Below are 24,433 nucleotides of genomic sequence, written 5' to 3'. Positions count from 1 at the left end.
AAGGCGTTGACGTATCACTTGGTATAAGCTATGATCACTCCTTGATCCCTTCTTCAAGTTGTAGCACCTAACTACAATTTATTATAGGCCTATAAGCACTAAACACTCTCTAATCTTGTTCTTAATTGCATTGGATGATCATGTTAACTACTTTGGTGGCTTAGATGTTTTCTCAAGTGTATGTGGGATTCTCTGAACTCTAGCAGCTTGGCACACCCTTAAATGATTGAGTGCAGGGGTATTTATAGTCTCAAACCTGCTAACTAGCCATTTTTCTAACGGCTAAAAAAGCTGTTAACACCGGATGATTCGATGAGAACAGTAGTATTAACATCGGATCATCCAATGAGAAGCTCAGAAACTAGTCGTTGAAACTCCACTTAATGTCTCTGTGAACACCAGACACTCCAGGTGTACCTTCAAATCTATCACCGAACCTTCCGGTGAGTTATATTGAGTCATCCGAGCTTTTGCAGTCTCTCTATGTAAAATGCTCCGGTGCATTCATCTTTAGAGCATCGGACCTTTCGGTGGGTTGTTCTTCATTCTTCAACATTTGTAGTTGTCTCTGCAAGAAATGTTTCGATGCTATAATCCAATGTGCACAAACCAAGCAATGGACCATCCAATGGGTTGATCTTTAGTCTTCTACACTTGTATTTTTCTCTGTAGGAAATACTCCAGTGTTACCTAGTACAACCTTCTCCTCTTTGTCAGAAACACTCCGATGATCTCATGTCCTATTCACCGAACTATTCGATGAAGCTATTAGCCTTTGAACATAATACTCTAGTGAATACAAATTCATCTGCACCAAATTATCCGGTGAGACAAATTTTTCTAAGACTTTTTTAATTCAATCAAACTTTGTTCCAACCAAAATAGCTTCTTAATATATTGCATTCATAAAATCTACTAAAATATGCTAGTCTCAATAACTATATAATTATTAAAATTATAGTTATAAGCTAATATGGCTATTTTCACTACGCTGAGCTAGAAATGGATTTTGGATGCAGAGTATTACGAAAACCGCTGCTATCATACAAACAAGTAGATTCGTCAAGGCTGCACAGCAAGCGTGAAGGAGACTATACCGAAGAACAGGCCGGATGGGCATCTCAAGAGTACAATGCACATACAATCAACGCCAAAGCTACCGCCAATGACTTCCCTAGTTGTGTTGCTGGAGCTGAAGACGAAGGGCCGGATGGCGTTGTCCCGTTGTTGGTTGCCGGTTTCTCTGCGGGACAGGTGTAGCCGCACAGGCTAGGCCTGACAACTCGGTAGACGCCTTTGCTCGCCAGAACGAAGATATCCTTGTTATTATCCTCTCCAAATGAGAAAATGTAACCAAATAATGGGTCGGAGTTCCCAGCGGCGGATTCGCAGGCAATCGGGGAGTTCTTGGAGCAGCTCACTGGTACCACAGCTGAGGTGTAATTTCCACTACCCTCTGGGGTCTCTGTGCCGATCCACATCAACGATGAATACAGATCAGTGTAAAGGTACCTGGATGAGCATTAGCAGATAGGATTGTCAATCAAAGCTGCTGCGCACCTTTCAAATACCAAAGAGTAATGAGAGGATGCAAAACTGCAAATGCTGAACTTTTGCATGTCCAATTGCTTGTGGAACTTATTTGTGCCAGTGCTTGCAGTCGTTTGACAAACTGTGCTCACCTTGCACATCAGACTCAATTTGTGCCTTCAAGCTAGTATAATAAGGGGATACAACGTTGGGTTTCTAACCATGAAATGAAGTTTGGAAAAGCAGATTAATTTCGCATAATGAAACTAGGAAAATATGCAAAAAATTACTCAAGCTGCTACAGGAACATATAGGCTAAATTCTGTGGTCATTCTACATCCTACATCTAACTTATTCAAAACAATGAAATATGTAAGTGCCTGCTACTCTGCTAGGCAGTAACCGGTATACCTTCCATATAAGCAGGGATCTGTAGACCCTCGATAAACATATCCACCTGTAATTGATGCAGATCCAATATTGTTGTTGGCAGCAGAATGGTCGTAGCCCATGACAGGGAAGATGGCATTTATGGAGTCAAGTGACGTATTCCCTCCAGGTGACCATTGTGGATGATAAATATATGGCCCCTCATATACACGCCATCCGTAGTTTCCACCCTTGGAGATCAAATCTACCTCTTCGTACGCATCCTACACATATAAGGTAAAAATGCAAGAAAAAATCTAAGGCCAGCCAGAAGGCAACGCCTGGCAGAGTTCAAGCTAGGAATTTTTGTTTTGTTCGTAAGTCTATCTTAGTTCTCTGGTTTCAGCATTACAAATGATTAATAAAAGGATAGTTCTTACTGTAAAATAACACAGTCGATGAAAATAAAGCAACACCTTTATCCTACTATGTTTAAATATAGTAATACATTTAAAAAACGAAGTACAAAAAACTTCATGGAAGATAATGCCTGACCATGTGTGTTGATAAAAGGCCCAAACATGTGTGTTGATAAACTTAGACTTGGAATGATACCATTACCTGCCCAACATCTCCACAGTAGAAGTAGGAAGGTCTTTCAGAATCAAAACTGCATCTCCATGGGTTGCTAAAACCCAAAGCCCATATCTCTGGTTGTAAGTCTCTGTCATCCGCAAATGGATTGTCCTTTGGAATAGAATAGTTACCCCATAAGCTTTGGCTAATGGTTCTACTCTGGCCTGAAAAATGACATTATTAGAAAGATTCAGCAAAACCTAATCAAAATTAAAATTTATACTTCTTTCTACATGTAAAAAGCTTCGAAAATTTCAGTCATCTGATATAATAACTTCAATTGACGTCTGGAAACAGTTACTTGCCTTCCAAAGAAGGAAATGAAAGCAGTCAGTTCAATTTAACATTGCTTGTTATGTGCCGAAATTACTGTTCACACGAACAGTACCAGCGGTGCTGTAGCGCGAGTTTAGTAGATGTTATGACAGGAGATCAAGGCTTGCCATTTAATTAGAAGATAAGTTTGGTAGGAATTGGATTTGATTTGATTAGGAGGTAAGTTTGATTTAGTTTTCAATTCAATAGGAGATAAATTTAGTAAGTTAGGATTTGAAGTTGATTTAAGATTGTAATCTCTCTTCTCTATATAAAGGGGCAGTCACATATTATTGTAATCAAACAAGAAGAATAGATCTATTTCTCAATCCCATTTTCTAGTCTCCCCCAATATGTTGTCTCCCCAATCTACGATCTAATATTTTCCCTAGCAGCCGACGCCATCTGGTTATCCTCCTGATGGATGTTTACCCTAACATTGCTGGACATCAAATTAGTGAGGAAATTTGTCATTCTAATGTTTTTGAGTTAGACGTTTAGCATCATTTGTAATACCATAGTAGTATAACATTCTTCTTAAAACAGAGAGTGAAAACATACTTAACTCAAACATTTCAAATGGTTTCCCATAAATTGATAAATTGTACAGTATGCAATATATTTCATTACGTGCAGGTCTTAGTCAAATGCCATACTACTGAGGAACAAACCAAAATTTAATCTTATCACTGTGAAGAACACTAAACCTGTAAGCTCTACAAACTTTCTAGTGGAATAATCTTTGACAATATAGTAAAAAAAAACAACAGATAAGGAAATGTAAACTAAATCACAAGCAAATGAACTTAAGGAAAACGAATGGTCAACAAAATGCCAATATGAACAATATTTAAAACACAATTCTTAGTGCCAACTTACTTTGTGTGCCGTCAATGTCAAGCCTCATTATTTTCCCCAAAAGTGATTTCTTATTCTGAGAGAAATTAAAAGGGTCACCTTTGTTTCCACCATCCCCCATCATAAGGTAAAGGTATCCATCTGTTGGTCCAAACAGTATTTGTCCTCCATGGTGAGCTGTATACGGCAGTCCCATTGTAAAAATCCTTCTAACCTCGGATGGATTTGCAGATGTTGCCTAGAAAAGAAAATAACAATGAGAAACATCAAACATAACTTTTTTTTTGAAAGAAATACAGGAGGAGAGGCTCCTCCTGCGCAAAGTTGAGAAAACAAGCGTCGAGCAGGGCTTGAACGCGGGTGGCCTGGGCGTAACAACACAGCTCTAGGCATCTGCACTACGTGCAGTTCTCAGAAACATAACTTTGATATCAAGATTTTTGAAGGAGTATGCATACCTCAGAAACATTTGATGAGGAGACTTTTGCAGAATACTCCGAAACAATAACTTGGTACTGGCACGGCTGAGCACCATTATCAGGACCAAGCTTCGAAGGATCACAGTCAGCATCAGAATTACATGAACACCTACCCGCACAGCTAGGTGACCGAGTTCTATCACAATTATAAGAAACAAAGAAGCGCCCATTGATAGCGAACTTGGGATGAAATGCTATACCCATGAGTCCAAACTCAGAATCATAATGCACTTCATCAGTTAGATCAAGAAATGGGTTTTCCTGATCTAATTGTAAAGTGCCTCCAGAGCCTTGTTCTGGGAGGGTTGCCAACCATATCTTTCCAGCTTGGCTAGACAAGAAAACCCTGTTGGATCCATCAGGGTGTGGAACCATGTTCAGGTAGGATCCATTGCCTATTCTCTCAAGGCATATACCTTTAGGAGACGGTGATGGTTCTGTAGTGTTAAAGAAAACTGCATTTCCATTGAAGCATAGAGACTGGTCATCAGATGAGCCACCAAATGATGTGCAGAAGTCATTTCCTGACTGCCAGACATCGGTAAGCTTAGACGATGAACTAGGTAGCCTTGCACTTCCTTGCAAGGGAGGTTGAAAAGGAGAGTTCACTATTTTCACATTTTTGCAAGTCTCCCAAACTAGTTTACAGTAGTCTTGCGTAGAATCTTTTGATTGAACAGAACTTGCTGAAGAAGTATAGTTGCATAGGTGAGGAACCATTGAAATCTTTGAGCTTGAGTTGAACAGCTCAGCTGAAAAAGGATTACATTTCTGAAGGCAAAACCGAGAAATTTGTTAATACTAATATCTAAGAGCCAAAAAAAAAAACTGTAACATAGCACCTAATAGAAAACATGAAGAACAATAAATCTCAAACAGTCAATAATCCTACTTCAAGTACTGTTTATCGCATCACAATGCAATAGTGCTTACACTAGCATGAACCTAAAGTTGTTGTCTCCATTCTCAAAGATAAGAATGATTTCGTGCACATTTTCTTTCTACCTTGGTTACCCTCCATTTACCAACAGAATTTCCATCTGGAAATCCAGAAAGTAGGGTGCCTAGCAAGTTACTAGGACTGCAAGCTCAAGATTTGACTTGGGCATTTTAAGCATAGAAATCCTTTAGATTCAGACAACAGAGCTGCAATATTTATCTAGAACTCTTGAAATATACTTTTATTTCAACTGTGTCCAATTGCACTGAACAGGTCAAATAAACATATATACGCCTCTACTTTTGCAAACACCAGATACCTGAATATACCCAACACGCAGTCCTTTGTTTTGTTTTCTCGTTTTCGGGATATGCATCAATGTTTCTTATAACCTTTTCAAGATTCTTGGTAATAACATGGGTACGGTAGTGGTAGACAGCACGCTCGTATTTCAATGAGGATCCAACTACTCGTGCAGTTTCTTTGAGATCCAATAGAATTTGACTGAATACTCATATGGCGGATCAATGCTAGTGGCAATATATAAAAACGGAAGCTACCTAGTACTCTCAAAAAGGGGAAAAAACAAAAGCTACCCACATCCCTAGCTTCCCCCCCCCCCCCCCCTGGGCAAATCATCGAGCACGTCGCGTGCAACCCAGAGTCTCAGTCAACGGTCAACACAAAAATGTTTAGCGACGCTAGCCGGTCTCATCAAGCCATCGGAGCAATTACCGCGCACAGGAGAGACTTGACGACGCCGGCGCACGCGGCGTCGGAGACGTTCATGGCCTCGAACTGCCTCCGCAGCGCGGCGTCCGCGGCGGCGTCGCAGCAGCTGCTGCTGCCCCCGCTGTAGGAGGAGCAGAAGGCGAACGTCCTGTTCTGCGCCACCGGCGCCCCTGCAGGCAAGCAGCAAGCGACCAAATCAGAAGACGGCGCAGGGTCAAACCGAGGAAGGGAAAACCGGAGAGAAGCGCTAGCTGCTCACTTCCGTCGGTGCATAGCGGGAGGGCGCGCGAGGCCGGCGACCAGGCGGCGAGGCAGCAGCAGAGGAGGAGGAGCGAGACTCCCGCGCGCGCCGCAGGGAGAGGCCTCCGCATCTTGGGCCTTGGCTCTCGCTGGCACGGCTGAGCGGCGCGGCGGCGAGGAGACAGGTAGATTTCTTGGGAGCGGAGGGAGGAGGCGGCAATGGCATGTGAGTTGGGTTTAAATATGGACGGCAAGTGGAAGGAAGACATTTGTCTACCGGCACTCGTAGGGTCACTTTGACTAACCAATTGCTGGTTTCCCACGAGGAATTGAGTAGCTGACTTCTCGTGATGAGTTGACGGGTGTAGGTATGGATGAATCAGAAATCGATAGGAGATATATGTATTATTTGATATTTGTATTCGATTAAATTTAGATATGATAAGAAAAATTCATATTCGATTATCAGAGGATATGAATATGAATATAACCGAATTTAGTTTCTCATATATGAATATGGATATATCCGTTTTCTTAAAAATAAATATAGATAATATATGTATCTGAATATATATAAAATATAAATATGAGTAACATGAAGCTTTATTTTTTATTTTGTTCTCTTATTTAATTCTTTCGATCATATCTATTATTTTATTGTTTAGCATTGTAATATGTATAGTGTAACGATAAATTTGACCCTTTCATCTCCTATTAAATGATCCAAAATAATCTAAAGTTATGATATTGTATTAAAAATGGATATTTGCTTTAAGGTAGATGATCAATCTACTAAAAAGAAATTTCTTGTTCGTATCGAATAAATTTATTAGTTTACAATGTATTATTAAAGCTATAGGATATTCATATATAACTAAATCTAGTACGTATTCGGATGCAGATTCATATTCGAATAATCCGATTTGTATTAACATTCAAAAATATTCAGATTCGTATTAAAATGTGGATAACAATATGAAAAATAAACTATTTCATTCGTATTCGTTTCGATTTTATCCCTATAGGGATGACAGTTTTCGCCGTGCGAAACCGCAGGGAGAGGAGGGGCAATCTCACAACCTCACTCCGTGGCGAAGGTTCTCATGCATTTTTGTACAAAAGTCTGTTTGATTGTCTACATGGCAGATGCATCCTGCATGAGTCATCCTGGTTATACGATACGTCCAAATCAAGCTTCACTTGCATCCAATCTAAATGAATGCAGGCTGCATGAGCTACAATATCAGTAAGACACACTCGCTAGTCTCAGATCGTAGAATTATTACATCAACTCATACAGGCAATCAAATATCTTCACATTTTCACTGCATCCGTCATTTCATATACTCATGCAGCTAACCAAACACTCTTCTCAAATAGTTATACAACTCCCTTAACCTGCTTCCACTTAACCAAACTATATAATGTAACCTCTCTTTTACCACTAAACACACCGGTAGTCGGCAGGCTGCAGGCCACTCTGGCCGCTTGAGCATATCATATGCCAACAAGATAAAAAGCATTCCAAACTTTAAAAAACTAAATAGTAGAAAGGTACAGTCTCTACCCCCGTTTAGAGTGAATGATCTTAAAGAAATTTCGAAAGCCATATGTTCTACATAAAAGAATACTCGCCTCCAGATGTCTAAATTTCTTAACTCTTCAGTCGACGGTGAGAGTTGAGTGAGATGTCAAGGCTAGGGACAGCGGTTTACTTCCAAGAATTCCAACGGCTGTTGGACTTAGAGGGGACTATTGGAGGCATGACGGTCTGACAGTGGGACGTGAGGACGGAGTGGTGAGACGGTAGGGACACCACCAGTCGTGAGTGACGGAGGAGCGTCGGATGGGCGGTGCTAGGGCGAGTGGAAATGGTCTGACGAAGCTAGATTAGCATAGCGGACCGACAATTGTAGATTCAATGACAGGGAGGAGGGGGACAGGATGGGAGAACGAGCAAACGATGCTGGCACACGAGAAGAAAAGAAAGAGAGCCGTCTGTGTTGTTGGCTGTAGGTAGAAGAGAGGTGCTGGACTACTGGGACGTCCTATGTCCATCCAACGGTTAGAACGCATCGAATGAAAGATGGCCCATTTTTAGGTGAGTGAGGAATAGAAGGATCCAAAAGATTATTAAAAATTTGCTCTGTTTTATCGCCAGCCACGGCCGTCCTCGATCCGAGTGCGCCTTCACATGCGTGGCTGCGTTGGCTCAGGGAGTCAACGCAAATACTTGGTGAGTGAGAGCAGATATGCACATCGTTTGACTTTGCTGTCCCAGGATCACAAAAGGTCCAAGAGTCAAAATGCACGAAAGTCATGGGGGCGAAACAAAAAGTCAAAATAAATCTGTGGGCAAAAGTTGGCAGGCTCCTCAGGAACAGAATAAGCTCAGAGTCGCTTTACTAGCTTTAAAACGTCGGCTCAGCGTCGTGGTCAATGACAGGATTCAACGGTTGGATTGGATCAGTTGGCGAGTGATAGCCTAGAGTAGCAATGTTTGACTTGCCAGTTGCATGGGCCATAGAGTACTGACGTCTAGGGTCTACACAAGTTAAATTGCATCCGGCAATGTTGCTGTTTCTTGGCAAGAGTACAGTGACTATGCTTCCAATGAATTTTTCGGCGCTTAGAGTGCCATCCTTAAACAACTTTGTAATTTGTACTGTATGTATGACCATGTCTCGTACTTTGGTCAGCAAAACATTGCGCGTTTGCCACTTGCCAGAGTGGGAGAGTATTCAATGAGGAAGAGAGACCGAACAGATCGGAACGACTCAAAAGCAAAACCATCCATGCTCATTTTTTCTGTACCCGGTCATCGGCAATACATCACGGAATTAATCCGACAGTGAGTTGTCTACTCGCACACCAGGTAGAGTGACCGTCACGAGCTCGCGCACACAAAAAGAAATAAAATTCCAAACTTTTTGAGAAATTTTACGGTGGTCCAAAATTAATATGAGCCATCTATTTTTAGAGTCCAACGATCCAGATTAGTCAGAATACTACTCATTTTCTACTAGTAGTATAGGTAGTATATGTGAGTAGTATAGTAGTATTAGGGTTATTTTGGGAAGAAAAATACGTTGCATAAAACTAATTAACTGCAGTTATGTGTCTCTAAATAGAGTAATATTTCATTGTTATTTTAACATTTTAATCTGTCTTCGGCATGAGAGTTCATTTGCTACCCATCGGCTAGGGTTAGCGATCCGATGTTTGCGGCGTCAATTTTTCTATTAGCAAAAGCATGGTAGTTAATTTTAACAAAATTGCCACAATTACCAAAATATCTAATTATATAGATCGTCGGATTAGATTTATACTACCTCTTACCTTTAGGTAGTATGGACCACCGTAAAAGAGCTCATTTATCCTTGCCTGTTGTCATGTTCATTGCTGTTTAGTCGTTCAGAAATCAGTAGTGAGAGGCATAGGCAATGGAGGTGGTGCTGTCTGCAGTGGCTACCGACCTCGTCGGCCGGCTGGTCTCCTTCCTCATCAGAAGAAAGTGCCAGGAGTCCGGCGCCGCCGACGACATCGTCAGGCTGCAGCGAGCGCTGTTACGAGCCCGTGCAGTCGTCGAGGAAGCCGAGGGGCGGCAGGTCACCAACCGAGCGATGCTGCAGCAGTTCATCCAGCTGAGACGAGAGATGTGCCGAGGCGCCTACGTGCTCGACGTCTTCAAAAGAGAGGAAAAAGTCTGTAAACTTATGTGACTCGCTAATTCGATGGTCTCTGTACTTTGGACGATTTGTGGTTTATCTGTGAACCACAGTGAAGATTGTCGACCCCCCCCCCCTCCTTTCTGCAATGGATTTAAACTCTAACAATGTTAATGAAGATCGATTTGCTGATTCGTCTTGTTGATTTGTATTCTGAACAAGTGCATAAGGTGGGAGTTTAATTAAGCAACTAGATTGAAATATTTGGCTTAGTCATGCTTAACCAACTGAGTTTATGCTTAATCAACTGAATTTACAAGCTGAAAACTACCTGCGCATAGATCCAGCAGCTTGCATGTTTTCAGGCTGGTAACCAGCCATAATTAGCGCGCATACACGGATTCTTAGCAAAGGTACCTGGAGAATCATATTTGCGAACTCCTGAAGGGCGAGTAATGACACTGACAAGCAAGCTAATCACGAGCAGGGTCCTCTGACCGTGCACGATGTTACTACAACAGGAGTAATCACAGAGAAGCAAAGATGGAAATAAAATTCCATTAACCATTGGCCGCAGCTAAATCGCTGCCATCTGATCAGTAAAAAAGTCAAGGGTCCTATAAAAGACAGCATAATCCCCACAAACACGAGAACAACCATGCGCAACTAACAAATGCTCTACCTTGTTACACTCACAAGGGCTCTAATCAACAGAAAAACCTAATGAAGTTCAGCAACAAATAGCAAAAGCCCACCGGAGCCAGATCGTAGTCTTCGCTTTCCACTGCATTTTTCAGAATCAGGGAGTCTGTCTCCATCTGAATATTTCAATACCATGCGCCACTGCCATTTTTCACTCCCTGAATACAAGCTTCCCAATTCCATTCTGCCTGCACCCGCCCCAATTACATCACCAGCATGGTCTCGGATAGCGAATCCGCAGTCTCTGTGTTCGTGTGGCTACAAAGGAGCCATCTGCATTGATCTTCAGAAAGTCTTGCGCTGGCAGCCTCCACACATGTCTTTCTTTTTTTTTTCCCGAAAGGACCACACGAGATTTGCCGATTTTATTAAAGAATGAATAATCTATGTTAGTGTGGCTACAAAGAGGATACCAGCCCCAATTCAAAAAGAAGGAAAAAACAAAAGCTAGGGCCTGAATTACAAAGGAAAAAAAACGGCGACGCTGCCAGAAGGAAACAACAAGAGCTAAATCAAAAGACAGCATTTAAAAAACTTTAATTTGATCCTTGGTCCGCTCGGCAACCTTAACCACGGAGTTTTCGACGCTTTAAAAGATTATATTGTTCTTTTCTTTCCAAATATTCCACCAAAAGGCAACACTAAACCATCAGACTTTTATAGGTCTTTGTCAATTCGACGTGATATCGTGATCCACCAGCCGTGGTACGATACGACGCAAACTATGGTAAGAACTAAATGCAACCATAGCGATAGCTGAGACCAAACCTATCAAGTGAAGACGTAATCTTTATAAATATGAATAGGCGTTTCATCCTCTGATCGCATAGGCGACAGGTTTGATTTTGAGGCCATGATTTTATCACTTCTCCCGTTGATTGGCAATTGCGCTAACTGATCGCAAATCTCCCCCATCTTCTGCCCAAGTGCCCATACTTGTCGAACAATTTTAAGTTTTGTAAGAAAAAGATGGTCACAATCCTCGTTAAAACGGTAACAAACAGTGCATTTTTTGTATCAATATTGCAACCTCTTCTGCACACATCTCTCATACTAAAACGCGTACCTTCTGGCTTTTGCGCTTGCTGGTTGATCCACGTCGGCAACTAAAGGAAGGACTTCGGATCGGAATCGGATCCTCTGACTTCACTCACGGGTGAAGTCAGGTGACTTCAAACTTCTGTGCACCGTTGGATAATGGATGGATGGATCAGATGTACTGCTACAGTGTAACGGGAACAGTAAAAAGACACAGTAAATTAACGGAACCGTTGCTACAGTACTTTTGCTACAGTAAATTGACGTCAGAGAACTGTTCACCTACTCACACTTTACTGTTCACTCGTGACTTCAGAGGTCTGAAGTCAGGGGATCCGGATCCCTTCGGATCGTGATCGGGCAGTCATGGAGTTCTCCTTCGCGTGCGTTCTGGGACCATCGCTCTCTCCTGAGCCCTAATTCCTCGTTGCGCTCTCTGCTTCACATCCCAAATCGACTCCGGCCACCTCCGCCTCAGCTACGCGCGCCCTCGCCGCCACAGCCACCTCCGATCTACGCGCACTCGCGGCCAATGCCGCCTCTGGCACCGCGCCACCTCGCCGCCTCCGCTCTGCGCGTACGGCCGCACGACTGGAAGGGCGCAAACTCCTCTCCTGTTTCTCACCCACCATCGACCCAACCTGAACCCCCGCCCCCCCTCCCCCCGGCGCCGGTAAGCACCTAACTCTGGCGGTTCTCGCTGCTATTGAGTTGATGCCACAATGTCGTAGGAATTCGTCGATTTGGTTGAACCGTTCGCTGTTGGACGGGCTTGGTCGGTGTCGCTTGCTGATTGAACTCTTGCAGGCGGAGTTTGATATTTAGCGAAAGTAGATGTCCAGTTATTGATCGACTGATTGATTTGTTTGGAGTCCCCGTCGAACGAATTATCCGCTGGTTGCTTGCTTGCTTGATTCCCTTGCTCCAGCTAAGGTTTGTTTACACTGCCATTGGTCAAGATCTCCGGAGATGTTGATCAAGCCGGAGGAGTTGGGGCAAAACCTTTTCACACCCTGCTTTCCAATAAATCCCAACTGATAAACCGTTGCTATGTGTCCTCTTTATTGAAAAATCTACTTCACTGACAGTTTGCTTGAAACATCATTTTGAAGCTAACAGTATATGCAGGTACTTCTGGTGTAGGATTATGTATGTTATTAGTTCAGATTAGATATAAATCGATCAAGACATGTTTGAACTTTGAAACAAATGTCAAATGTCAAATGTGAAATGCTGGGGTACATTCTTCTTCTGCCCTGGCCCAAGAGAAAAAGTAGTTTGATCTAACAAATTTTCTTCCAGGTGATGAAGGAATACACGTTCTGTAACTTATCAGAAGGTTCTTACTGCTCGCTTTTTCTATCTTCTTTCAGTTCAAAGGCACTTCTGAGTAACGAGAGTTCAAGTTATCCCACCACCACTTCGAACACTGCCACCCCACCGCCACCACCGTGAATGCTCCTACTTCTCACCCGCCACCACGTATGGTCTTTGCGCGTCGCAGAGAGTTTGATTTAGGCGTATGCTAAACAGATTAGATATAATACTTGATTATAGTTGCAGCATTATATGATCTATCTATTGTATGCAAAGTTTTGATGTTATACATCTTTAGACTTAGAGAGAGACTTAATAGATTGAAGTTGTCAACAATGTTTAATAATAGTCTGCAGATGATATACTATAGCACATTAGAGGTTGCATGAGTAGATTCAATTCTGATAACAACGTTAGATACTGTATATTATGTATACTCATAGCCCGTAACTTTAATTCTGCAACCCCTTTTAATGTTAGATAAATGTTCTTATGTCACTTCTCGTGTAGTCACAAAAGAATTTTTACCTTAAAATGAAACTTCAATTAGAGCTGGATCCTCATATATGTATACTATCAATAATACTTATTTCTGTATATATGTATACTCATAATCCCTATCTTCAATTTGTTATTATAATCTATTCTTTTGCAGGAAGGGAAACAAAACTTACTAAGATACATATTGGAGAACAGCTCCGTGGTGATCTCCATGGACGACACCCATGTCCTCGCCACCCTCGCTGCCAGATAATATAATTGTGGTAAAATCTTTCTTTGGAGCTCCTGATTCTTTTTCTCTGTGTTAAATTGTGCAGGTTAGGAGGGGCTATCTGCCTAAAGATTTTAATGTTCCAAAGTCTCCAGAAAGAATATTGTTTTGTGGTCGGTGTCGTGATACGGAAGATATGATAATGGTAACTTGACAATGAATCCAAATTGACATTCTTAAGTGTTCATGTGCCTATAACGAAGACATTTGTAGTGAAAGGATTCGAAGGCAAAATTTACCTGTTCCAAAACTTTTCAATATAGAGTATTTCCTTACGTTCCAAATTTTATATGTATAATTAATGCCACAGCAGCATAGTGGATGGAATGAGCTATTAGGGCCTTATTGTGTTTCGGTTGAGAACAACATATTGTAACTTGGTTGTTCATATCCATGTACTTGATGCTTTCCTTGCGCCAGGATCAGAGTTGTGGATGTTTAATGATATCCCTGAGATTAACAGAGAAAGAAAGCTGATTGATGGAGATCTGGTTGCAGTCACAAGCATTTCTGTGATGCTTACTTTTTTAGTCAATTAGTCCCATCTCCATTGTGCTGTGTTTGGTTCTAGATCTTGACGTACTTAAGATGTTTGCTGAAATTATGTATTGGACCATTTAATTTGATGAGAAGATAATTTTTTACAATAAAAAAGCTGCCCCAGTTCCATTGACGATGAACAAATAATAATTTGATGTGTTTTAGTTATATTGGTGTGGTCACATCTAATTAATTCCCCAATGACTGATTCCTTTATGGAGCTTTTCATGTTCCATGTAAACTATAATTTACATAATATGTATAGTTTTTTCCTGCAGTTTCATGATTTTAGTTACAATTAAACTAGCGAACGTAATACCAGTTATGCAGGTTTTAATGTTCTATGTAAACTACAATTTTCATCATCAGTATAATTGTTTGATTACTCATGATTTTAGTTACAGTTAAACTAGCAAACATATATAGCTGTTTATAGTTTCATGCTTCGTACTTACATGCTACATAGATACCATTGAAAGATTTGCTTCCCAAAAATTTCAGCTGATCAACAGTCCATAGCCCTGAAACATCTTGGATAGCAGGCTTTTAGGAAGCCCAACGGGACGGGCCATTAGGCGTGGCAGCGCCATGCCCTATTTCTAGTGCATTCCTAAAGCTAGACTGTTGTGCGCCATCCTCCACAGAAAATGTTTTACCTTGTTTGGACAATTGGTTTCCCAAAGTTTTTTTCCTCGATCTATGCACTGCAGGTTACCACCACCCGAAGGACTTGCATCCCCTCTTTGGCGTCTTCGTCAAATCATTATAATCCTTGCAGGCTTCACATTGTTTCCAGGTTTTTGATCATAAATTTTCATCCAACAAACTCAGGATGATTGAAATGTTCATATAGGAACAGGACAGAAGTGTAAACATAACACACTCACATTTAAATAAGCAAATGAGAGAACTTTGCAATTCCACAATAAGAGCTTAGGACAGGAATTAAGGATATCTAGCAGGCATAAGCGATGAAGTTTATTGATCAAAGTATCCAAATGCACACAAGTGGAACTGAACATATGGGCCAATATGCGACTACTGTAGAATAGATAAGCTCATTCAATTCAACACTGCGAAAATATTCAATTTAAACAAAATTGACACAAAGAAATGTTAAATAACCATAACCACTGCTTGCAAACAACATAAGACAGATGGCACTAATAGAAGTGGAAAAAAGAACAATCTACATGCAGATGTGAAGCCTACGGGAACATGGAAAAAAGGGTAAGCTCATTCCATTCAATACTGAGGATGAGGAAAGATTTAATTTAAATGCAATTGATAAAAAGAAATGTCCAGTAACCGCAGCCATTGTGTGTAAACAACATAACACAGCTGGCATTAAGGTAAGGAAAATGAGAGAGATGACAATCTACAATTCTACATGCAGCATGACGGTACAAATGTTACAACAATGTCAGTACATAATCTGACCCTATCTATCAACACTAATAGTTGTGCTCCTTTAGAGGTGATCTTCTATCTGGGAGATGCCCTGATCTGTTCCTGATCAGAGATGCAGAACTTTTCGCATTGATTTTCTCCGAGCTAGGCCTGTCATTACTGCAGGAATCCGGTAAATGTCCATCATTATTGACTTTATGCATGATCCTTCTCAAGCTTGACATCAGATCTTCATCTCCCTGAATTACTTCTTCAATAGTATTAGTGAGTCCGGTCAACTCATGGATGTACTCTTTCCTCTCTTGAACAACAACATTAGATAGATCCGTTGTTCTAGACTTTAACTCTCCCAAATGCTCTTCCAATATTTCTTTTCTTTCCTCCAAAGATTTCAGTTTATTTGTGACTTCCAGATGCTCCTTTGCCTTTTCTAGCTTTTCTGCAGTAGTCTCTACTTTGAGCTGCTCAATAAGATTCTTCAAATTTCCTGATTGTTCTTTCTCTAACACTAAATTCACCTGCAGGGACTCAAGTTCTCTTTCACATTCTGCAATGATCATATCCTTGAAAACACTATCATGCTCTTGGATGATGTAAAGTGAATTCAGAGTTTCTGCAAAACCATAAAGTTGCTTAACCTCGAGCTGAACTTCTGCGACTTTTGCTGCTGCAGTGTCAAGAAGCTGCTTGATGTCAAGTTGAACAGATTCAACAATTTGTTGAATATCAGCAATAGCAATTTCTTTCTCTGCAATTAGTGTATACCAATCTGCTTCCTCTTGGTCAAACATTTCCATGATCTCCTGCTTCCTGCATGTGAATTTCTGCTCAAAGAAACTAAGCCTGTTTTCAAGCTCCAGAAGTTTTTCGTCAAAGACTTCAACAATTTCAGAGCACCTGTTGTTCACTTGAATGGATTTCTCATACTCCAACTTGATAAGACTTCCCAAATCAAGTTTTTGGCCCAGGTTTTCTTCTTCTAGTATAGTGATGTGTTGATGAAGCTCATCAATCACTCTTCTTTTCTCATTAATTATACCACATAACTTCTCTTTTTCTTCTGCCTGAGACTTCTCAGCCTCCATTTTGGCAATGAGAGCAACATCCAGATCTCTCTTCAGTACATGGTTTTCATCCATATAGATCTTGTGTTCAGCTTCTATATCAATCTTCAATTTCTCCATATGCTCCAATGCCTGCTTTTGCTGATGATAATTGATCTCTAATTGGCTCAGTTCGCGGGTCCTCTCAGAAAGGGCACATTTTGCTTCATCGAGAGCACCTAGTAGCTTCACCTTTTCTTCTCGAAGCAACTCCTCACCTTCCATTTTGGCAGCAAGAACAGCATCCAGATCTCTCTTCAGTATACAGTTGTCATCCATATAGCCCTTGAGATCAGTTTCCATATCAACTTTCAGTTTTCTGAAATGGTCAATTGCTTGCTTTTGCTGATGAAGATTGATTTCTAGTTGGCCCAACTCACTCTTCCTGCCAGCAAGGGCACATTTTGCTTCATCAAGAGCACCTAATGCCGTCCTCAATTTCTCCTGCAGGATATTTTTCTCTGAGGCTACATCTTTTAAACGGTGAACATCTCTTGATGTGTTATCAAGCATCTCTTTGTACACATCAAGCTGCCTTTGCATCTTCTCATGTTCCTGTTCCATGTGTTCTAGCTGCTTAATTCTTCCATGCAATCTCACTATTACCTCTGACTGCTGTTTCAGCTCAGCTTGAGATTGAACAATGGCACAGTTTTTACCTTCCAACTGCTGTTTGGCAGAAGCAATTTCCTTCTCAAGTTTTTCACAATGATTTTGAATATTCACTTTAATATTATCAATACATAAGCAGGAATCATAAAATTTAGACTTTACAACAGTAAGAACTATTAAAGCTTCCCAATTCTCCACAGTTTGCAGCTCCAGTGAGCTATAACTGCTCAGCACCTCATTCTGCAATTCCCTGATAAGCGTATCTTTGGAATCTAACCGTGACAAGCATCCATCCAGATCATTCCCAAGCTTTTCCACCTGCATTCTCCATTCTGCTTCCTTATCTCTCAGCTTCTCAGTGCAGCTTCTATGTGTCTGCTCCAGAGCTCTGAACTTCTCCCGCAGACCCTTCAATGACACTACAGCATCTGCACCACCAATCTGAGCCTCTTGGTATTCCTTCAAAGTAGACCGCAAATCCTCATTTTCTTGCTCAAGATGTGCCTTGCTGTACCCTATCTCCTTGAGCAGTGTGACCTTCTCAGCCAGTGAGCTCCTCAAAGATGCAATCTCCTCATCCCTCTTGGCGCTGAGAAACTCAATCGTCGATCTGGCCTTTTCATATTCCGTGACCACATTCCCATACATATTGCGCAATTCAGACATCTCTGTTTCGAGCCACTTCCTGCGGCCCTCCTCGTGTGCCAACGCCTGGCTGCACATCTCGAGCCTTGACCGGAACTCCTCTGCAACCCTGGTCTTGGAATCTAAATTAGCCTCGACAGTATCAATCCGATCAACCAAGGTTGACCTGTCTGAGCCCCACTCCCTCTTGGCCGCCCTGAACTCATCCTGGACCTTCTTGAGCGCTTCCTCAAGGTGCCTGAACTGCTCTGCCTTCCACTTGAGCTTGCCCTCGACGGCGGCCTTCTCCTCCTCCAGCTTCACCAGCATGTCATCCCTCATCATCACCTCCCTCGGAGCCAACGCCCTCTGCTCGGCGTCGCTGCACTTGGTCACCTTCTCCGACAAGAGCCCCCTGAGCCTCGCGACCTCGTCGTCGCGATAGCGCAGGGCGGCCTCCTGCTCCTGCCGCCTGGCCTCGGAGCCTTCGACCGCCGCGAGGAGCTCCCTCTTCTCCGCCTCAAGCCCCTTGGTCTTCTCCCGGAGGCTGCCCTTGAGCGCCTCGTGCGTCGCGCAGAGGTGCCTCAGCGCCTGCTCCTTCTCGGCCAGCTTGGCCTCCAGCTGCCCGCACTGCTCCCCGGCGGCGGCGGCCTCCTCGCCCTTCCCGGCGGCTTCCCGCGCGTGCCGCTCGGCCTCCGCCCGGGCCTCACGGAGCCGAGCGGCCTGGTCGGCGCCGGCGCGTTTGAGGCCGTCGGAGAGGTCGGACTTGGCGCGGAGCTCGGCGGTGAGCCTCTCCACCTCGGCCCGCAGGTCGTCCAGCTCCTTGGACATCTCCTCCATTTCCGCTGCGCAAGAATCGAAACAAAGTCGTCAGAGTCAGAACCCAACAAACCAAATCTTGCCGCGAACGGGGGGGTTCGTTGGTGGAGGCGAGAGGCGGGCACCTTTCTGGGAAGTGCAGATCGGGAAGAAGGAGCGGGACATGGAGGGGCGGCCAGGAGGCTAGGGATTCGGCATGGGCATGGACGGGGCGGGCGAGCACGGCGCCGATTGGTCTCTGGACTGCAGTTGGTGTGGTGAAACTGAAACCCTAGCGGGGTGAGGCGGACGGGAGAAGGATTTGAAATTTTGGGGGGATTTCACCATTTCACCTAGTCCTGGGGATGGCGAGGGCCGCGCAGGTACGTTGGTGGAGTGCGGCCCGGCGTGGGGGCGGATCGGATCTGGGCGGGCGCGCTCTGTTTCCGCCGGCTCTCGCCGTTTCCAGGTTTCGAAACTGTCCGCGCGGCGGACGACGCCTCCGACTCCACAATAATCAGGGGCTACAGTTTGGGCCCCTTTCGTCGCCCATGCTTCGGTAAAGATGGCCCGGTCAGCCAAATAATGAGTTGACCCGTTTTGGCGCATCTACTGGACCCGAAAAGGTTCTGCAGGTCACCACGGGCTGCGGGCCCTGACCCACGAGCTCAAGAATAAGTTTGATCTTGCCCATGGCAACTTGGGTGAGAGCGCAGCCCGACGGATTGATCTGCCCTCTGATGATGTAGATGCTGAGCTGAAGATGGAATCGCGTGTCCGTTAATACCTTGTGTGCAATGGCGACTGCAGACCTTGAATCTCAGAAACAAGAATATCTCTTCTGCTCCCGGTATGGATCGGACACAATGTCATGTACAAACAACCAAATACAAGATCTTTACACTGCAAGAGCGTACCATGTTTTAAGTTTTAATCCATAATCCCTAGATAGTTGCCATAGGGATACATATGGGTACCAAATGGGTTATTACTTAGTCTATTTTCTCCTAGCTCAGCTGTATGGAAGAGAATCTTTAGTTTATTTTTTTAATTTTAGGTAATCAATAATTAAAAAATACAAAACTTACATCCTAAATTAGCTTATTCCCCTTTTAGGCTTGTACCCGTGATATGGCTGCCTACTTACCACTACTCAACGAGATGGCGCACCCAGCCATTCAATTTGGGTAGCTAGTGAGTGACACTGATCTAGCCTCCTGGCCCTATCAATGCACCAGTGAGAGAGAGAGAGGGGATCATACTGCTTGTTACCATGCTTGATGGCTGTAAACATGGGTTTGAGATTTTACCACAGGCACGGTGGGTCGAGTACGTATGAAGTCACGGGTCAGACACGAGTATTATAATCCATCCTGAGTATACCCGCTAATTCCGTAGGAATCCTGCATTTTCTTTCGAGATGGAGTGACGCAGTACTTCGATCGCACTAATTCCGTAGCAATCCTGTTCTCATGACATGCTTCAGGAAAATTCCTGCGCTCCAAACAGACGCAAATCACGTCGGGAAAAGTATTACGAAGGGGAATGCACTCTGCCTTGTCATGCAAATCACGAACCTGCAGTGAACCGGGTAGAAAAGGCAGCACGAGCAAACGAAGCTGAGAAATCCCGCAGCGGGCAACTCATGGTCCAGTAAACCGAAGAGGAGAGGAGTCCACGCGCACGGCTGGGTCCTGTACTTTCGGTTGGTGCCGAGCTAGTGAGTACGACTCACCCGCCAACCCCAACATGATCTTCCATTTGTCAGTCTGAATATTGTTCCGAACCCCAGCTGCAAAGGGCAACAATACCTTTACTACGAGGCACATATTACTGTGCGTGGCGCTACAATTCTCCATATTGTCTCCTTCGCTGCAGAGAACCCAGTTACTGAATGGGATCTCTGACAGTAAATTGAGGTGAACAATTAGATTTAAACGGACGGATTAGATCTGATATTACAATGCCATAGTGAAGTAAATTGATGTAAACCGTTGGATTTAAACGGACGGATCAGATATGATATTACAGTGCTGTTACCGTACTAGTGCTACGGTATTTTTGGATACAGTACCTTACTACAGTTCAAACTCCCATATCTCACTGTTCATCTATGATTTCATTGTGCTGAAGGCAAATGATTTCGATCCGCGGGTCCCCTGACGTTCCACACGCACCTTTCCCAGCTGCCCAACTACCCCGGCCGGTCGCGCCATGGACGACGCCACGGCCCTGTCTCAGCACCAGCAGCCGCCGCCGCCGCCCGCTTCCGGCGCCAAGATGGCCGAGCTGGACGCGTCGCTGCACGCCATCGGCTTGGAGATCGAGGAGCTCTCCCCGTCGCGGCTCACCGGCCGCCTCCTCGTCGCGCTCACCTGCTGCCAGGTTAGTCCTTGCACCCCCAACCACCACCCAACCATCCCGGTCGAAGCGCGCGTACTCAAGCGTACGTGGCTGCGTGCGTGCTGGAGCCGTGTCGCCCTGCCGCCGCGGGTCCCCATGATTGATCATTGCCCGATTGCCAATTTGTTATTGCTGTATTTGTTGGCTACAATAAGTCTGCAGCTTTCGATTAAGACAATCCCGAACTTCTAAGATGCCAAAGTCAGAACCAACCAATTTGGCCTGCAGTTTAAGAGGATTGTGTCGGAGAAGGAAATTAACCGAATAAAGACTAGCTAGCATATGCTCTAAAATTTACATGTGGATATATGGTCAAAAGGTTAGCGGTAATTGATTGTGTCTAAAATGTGAATATTTTCTAGTGTCAGCTATGCCTATATAGACAACATGAGTTAAGAATTCACAATGTCAGATGAGTGTAATTGAAGTAGATGCGTTTCACACAGTCCATACACTTGTGCTAATAGCTGGATTCGGTTGGTAAAGGCAGAAAAGAACAATAGTTTGCGAGACATGATACAGTGCCGTGAGTGATAATAGAGGATATCCTTGCCTTGGCCTGCGTTGGTGTCGAATCCTGAGTCTGGGCACGCCGTTTAGGATGATCTAAGAGGAGGAAGCTAGGATGAGTGAGATCTAGTTGGGCGACCAGACGGCGCCGTCGGCATCGCGTGCCGGCTGGGAGTCTGGATGGAGCCCGTCTCCGATCCGTTGATGGTTATATTTGTGCGTCGCATGTTGGTCAAGATGGTGATCGTCACGCCGGGCGACGGCGGAGGTCTGACTGCGGCTTGGGGTTTGGGCATTTGCAGCTGGGAGACCGGGTGCCGCCTCCCGAATCCGCGAGTTGTCGATGGTGTGATGGAGTTTGACTCCGATCCGATGAAGGAGTCCCTAGGGGACAATGGGTTGAGGTGGTCTACAGGCGACATCCGGTGTCATCCAAGTCTGGGAGCACAGGGCTCTGAGTTGTGCCAGCGGGAGTTTGGGGATAGATCAATGTCTGTGATGGTGGATGGATCTGGGGTGTTTCCGTTAGGGAGGAGTTGGAAATCGATCTGTGGAAGGAGTCCTTCGGTGATTTGAGGCGTTCAAATAGGGAAGAGGGAGGGCATCTCCGAATCGAATTGGGCTCTTGGGACGACTATAAAAGCAAGGTGAGAGGGTTGAATTGGACATCTGTGAAGTTCTTGTACGCAGCAAATCAAGATTTTGATCCAGGCGGTTTGATCTCATCGGTGTGTGCCATGTCGTGTGTGCCGTCTGTCGATGGGGGTGAACAAGGGGATTCCGCTAAGGAATCTGCCCACCTGAAGTTGGCTGACGACGCTGTGATGGGGCACCTGCTAATGGCAAAGCCGGGGTTGGGTTTGCTGTCGGAGACGTGCGGGTGCCCTCTACGGCTCTGGTGATTGGGAATCTGGCCAATCCGTCGGAGGCGAAGGAGAAGGGGGAGTGTTCAACAGAGGTCATGATCAACACGGGCCCAAGCGCACATCTGGAGGGTGATGTGGAGGAGGAAGATGATCCAATAGAATTTGAGATTGATGAGGTAGAGGCGAAGGCAGCGGGGCATTGGATGATTCTTGCGAGATATTACTCGCTGAAACGACCAAACCCGGCGGCTCTCTTTGATGATCTCAAGCGGGCATGGATGCTTCGCACGGATTTCAGTTACAAGGCGTTGAGGGACAACTTGTTCATCGTCACATTTGAGTTAGAGGGCGATTTTGTCTTTGTTCTGAAGGGGGGACTGTGGGTTCACAGAGGTGATGCTCTGATCGTCGCGCCTTTTGATGGCTTTACTTAGCCTTCAGAGATTCCACTCAATGATATCCCGGTGTGGGTAAGGATGTACGATCTGCCTCTTGGGAGGATGACTCAGGGTGCTGGTGAAACTCTCGGGAAGAAACTTGGTCGGGTGATTGAAGTGGATGTGGAAGCAAATGGCCGCAATAAGCATGACTTCCTTCGTGTCAGAATTGAGTTGCCAGTGGATCGTCATCTAAAGATCAAGCTTCCAGTTAAGGTTAAAGTCCAGGGCAAGGTGGTGAAACATTTTGACTTGAGGTATGAGCGTGTTCCGTACTTTTGCTTCCTTTGTGGTTTCATGGGGCACTCGGATAGGGAATGTGAGAAGTATTTAATTTAATATTTTCCCATTTTTTAATTGAGTTGTGTAGTATGGTTTTTTTTTGTTTATCGTTATGTAATCCTAGAAATCGGTTTCCCATTAATTGACCCTTCACGTACAAGGGCTTCAAATGCCGATCTGTCTCAATAGCTTATTTTGCCCCTAAATTCAATTGAGCCACTTCACCTTTATCCATAGCACGAAATTCTGAAGGTAACATAAAAACCATATTGACATCCATACATTCGGTTGGCAAAGCATCATTAGTATGCACCGGCGAATCACCATAATCAATTAATTCCTCAATCTTCCTTATCACTCTGAATACGCACCGGTGTTTTTATTGGTGAAGGAGATGCCGCAGGAGCCGTCGTTGCATCTAATTTTGGTCTCCACACTTGCTTCATGGGTTGCATAGGTTTAACTTCATTGAAAGTATCGTCCCGTAATTTTTTAGCTTGCTGTTCCATTAATTTCTACTTGCGTAGCCGTTGCAAGCTTCTCTTTTTCGTGTGAGATAAACCGGAGGGACACCACCTCGGTTGTAGATACTTAGACGATGGATGGCTACTACTTGCCCAATGATTATTATCCTTTGGAACAACATACACAACAGTAGGTATACTTTCAGATTTGACCGATTTATTGCTAATAACAATCGGTCCTTTACCAAGCTCTTTGGTGATCACTTTCATTGACCCTATTTCAATAATTATTTCAATAATATTAGCAGAAGTGGTACTTGTTTTTGCAGTACTAGAATCTGAAGTTTGAATAGAAACAACACTTTCCTTGACCCGATATACCTTCTTCACATTTCCATCATGCCGAACATCACTAGACCACCATAATCGGTCATGGACAGGATGTGGTATTCTATCAAATACCGACCTACATGGTGTTGTCCATCCCAAATGAAAATAATTTAATTGCGTAGGAGGAGGAGGCATCCACATACCATTATAACCCGACGTTAGGCGAGGAGGAAAAGACATCGGAGGAGGCATCCATGGCCATGGCGCCGACCTAAGTGGTGGGTGAGTAGCAGTAACACAATCCTCCTCTGGTTGATGATGACCATGCACTTCTTGCTTCAAAGGTGATCTTGCTCTCTTGAGATTATTTGGCCGATTCGTATGAGTTTGGACGGACTTATTCTTTTCATATTTGGACAGAAGTTACTTGAACGTGGGTTTAAATTTCACAACCTTGT

General features: G+C 43.9%; 2 protein-coding genes and 1 long non-coding RNA gene across 3 annotated transcripts; 1 reads left to right on the top strand and 2 right to left on the bottom strand.

Annotated features, from left to right (window-relative positions):
* Positions 1-1,023: 1,023 nt before the first annotated feature.
* Positions 1,024-6,383, bottom strand: LOC133913066 (HIPL1 protein-like). The gene is made up of 7 exons (XM_062356107.1): positions 6,119-6,383; positions 5,863-6,029; positions 4,167-4,958; positions 3,730-3,946; positions 2,521-2,699; positions 1,942-2,183; positions 1,024-1,512 (listed from the first exon to the last, which is right to left on the bottom strand). The coding sequence occupies exons 1-7, from the start codon at positions 6,366-6,368 to the stop codon at positions 1,122-1,124; spliced, it is 2,238 nt and encodes a 745-aa protein (XP_062212091.1). The 5' UTR covers positions 6,369-6,383; the 3' UTR covers positions 1,024-1,121.
* A 5,475-nt stretch (positions 6,384-11,858) lies between these two features.
* On the top strand, positions 11,859-13,854 carry LOC133913065 (uncharacterized). The gene is made up of 2 exons (XR_009908982.1): positions 11,859-12,989; positions 13,480-13,854. It is a non-coding gene; the product is annotated as an uncharacterized LOC133913065 (long non-coding RNA).
* A 1,488-nt stretch (positions 13,855-15,342) lies between these two features.
* LOC133913064 (uncharacterized protein At4g38062-like) lies at positions 15,343-19,222 on the bottom strand. The gene is made up of 2 exons (XM_062356106.1): positions 18,830-19,222; positions 15,343-18,730 (listed from the first exon to the last, which is right to left on the bottom strand). Exons 1-2 carry the CDS (start codon positions 18,867-18,869, stop codon positions 15,591-15,593), a joined length of 3,180 nt encoding a protein of 1,059 aa, XP_062212090.1. The 5' UTR covers positions 18,870-19,222; the 3' UTR covers positions 15,343-15,590.
* Positions 19,223-24,433: the final 5,211 nt, after the last annotated feature.

This window comes from Phragmites australis, chromosome 3 (genome assembly GCF_958298935.1).
Source record: "Phragmites australis chromosome 3, lpPhrAust1.1, whole genome shotgun sequence".
NCBI lineage: Eukaryota > Viridiplantae > Streptophyta > Magnoliopsida > Poales > Poaceae > Phragmites > Phragmites australis.
The sequence above is the reverse complement of the archived record's forward strand: the minus strand, read 5'-3'. Positions and strand labels throughout refer to the sequence as shown.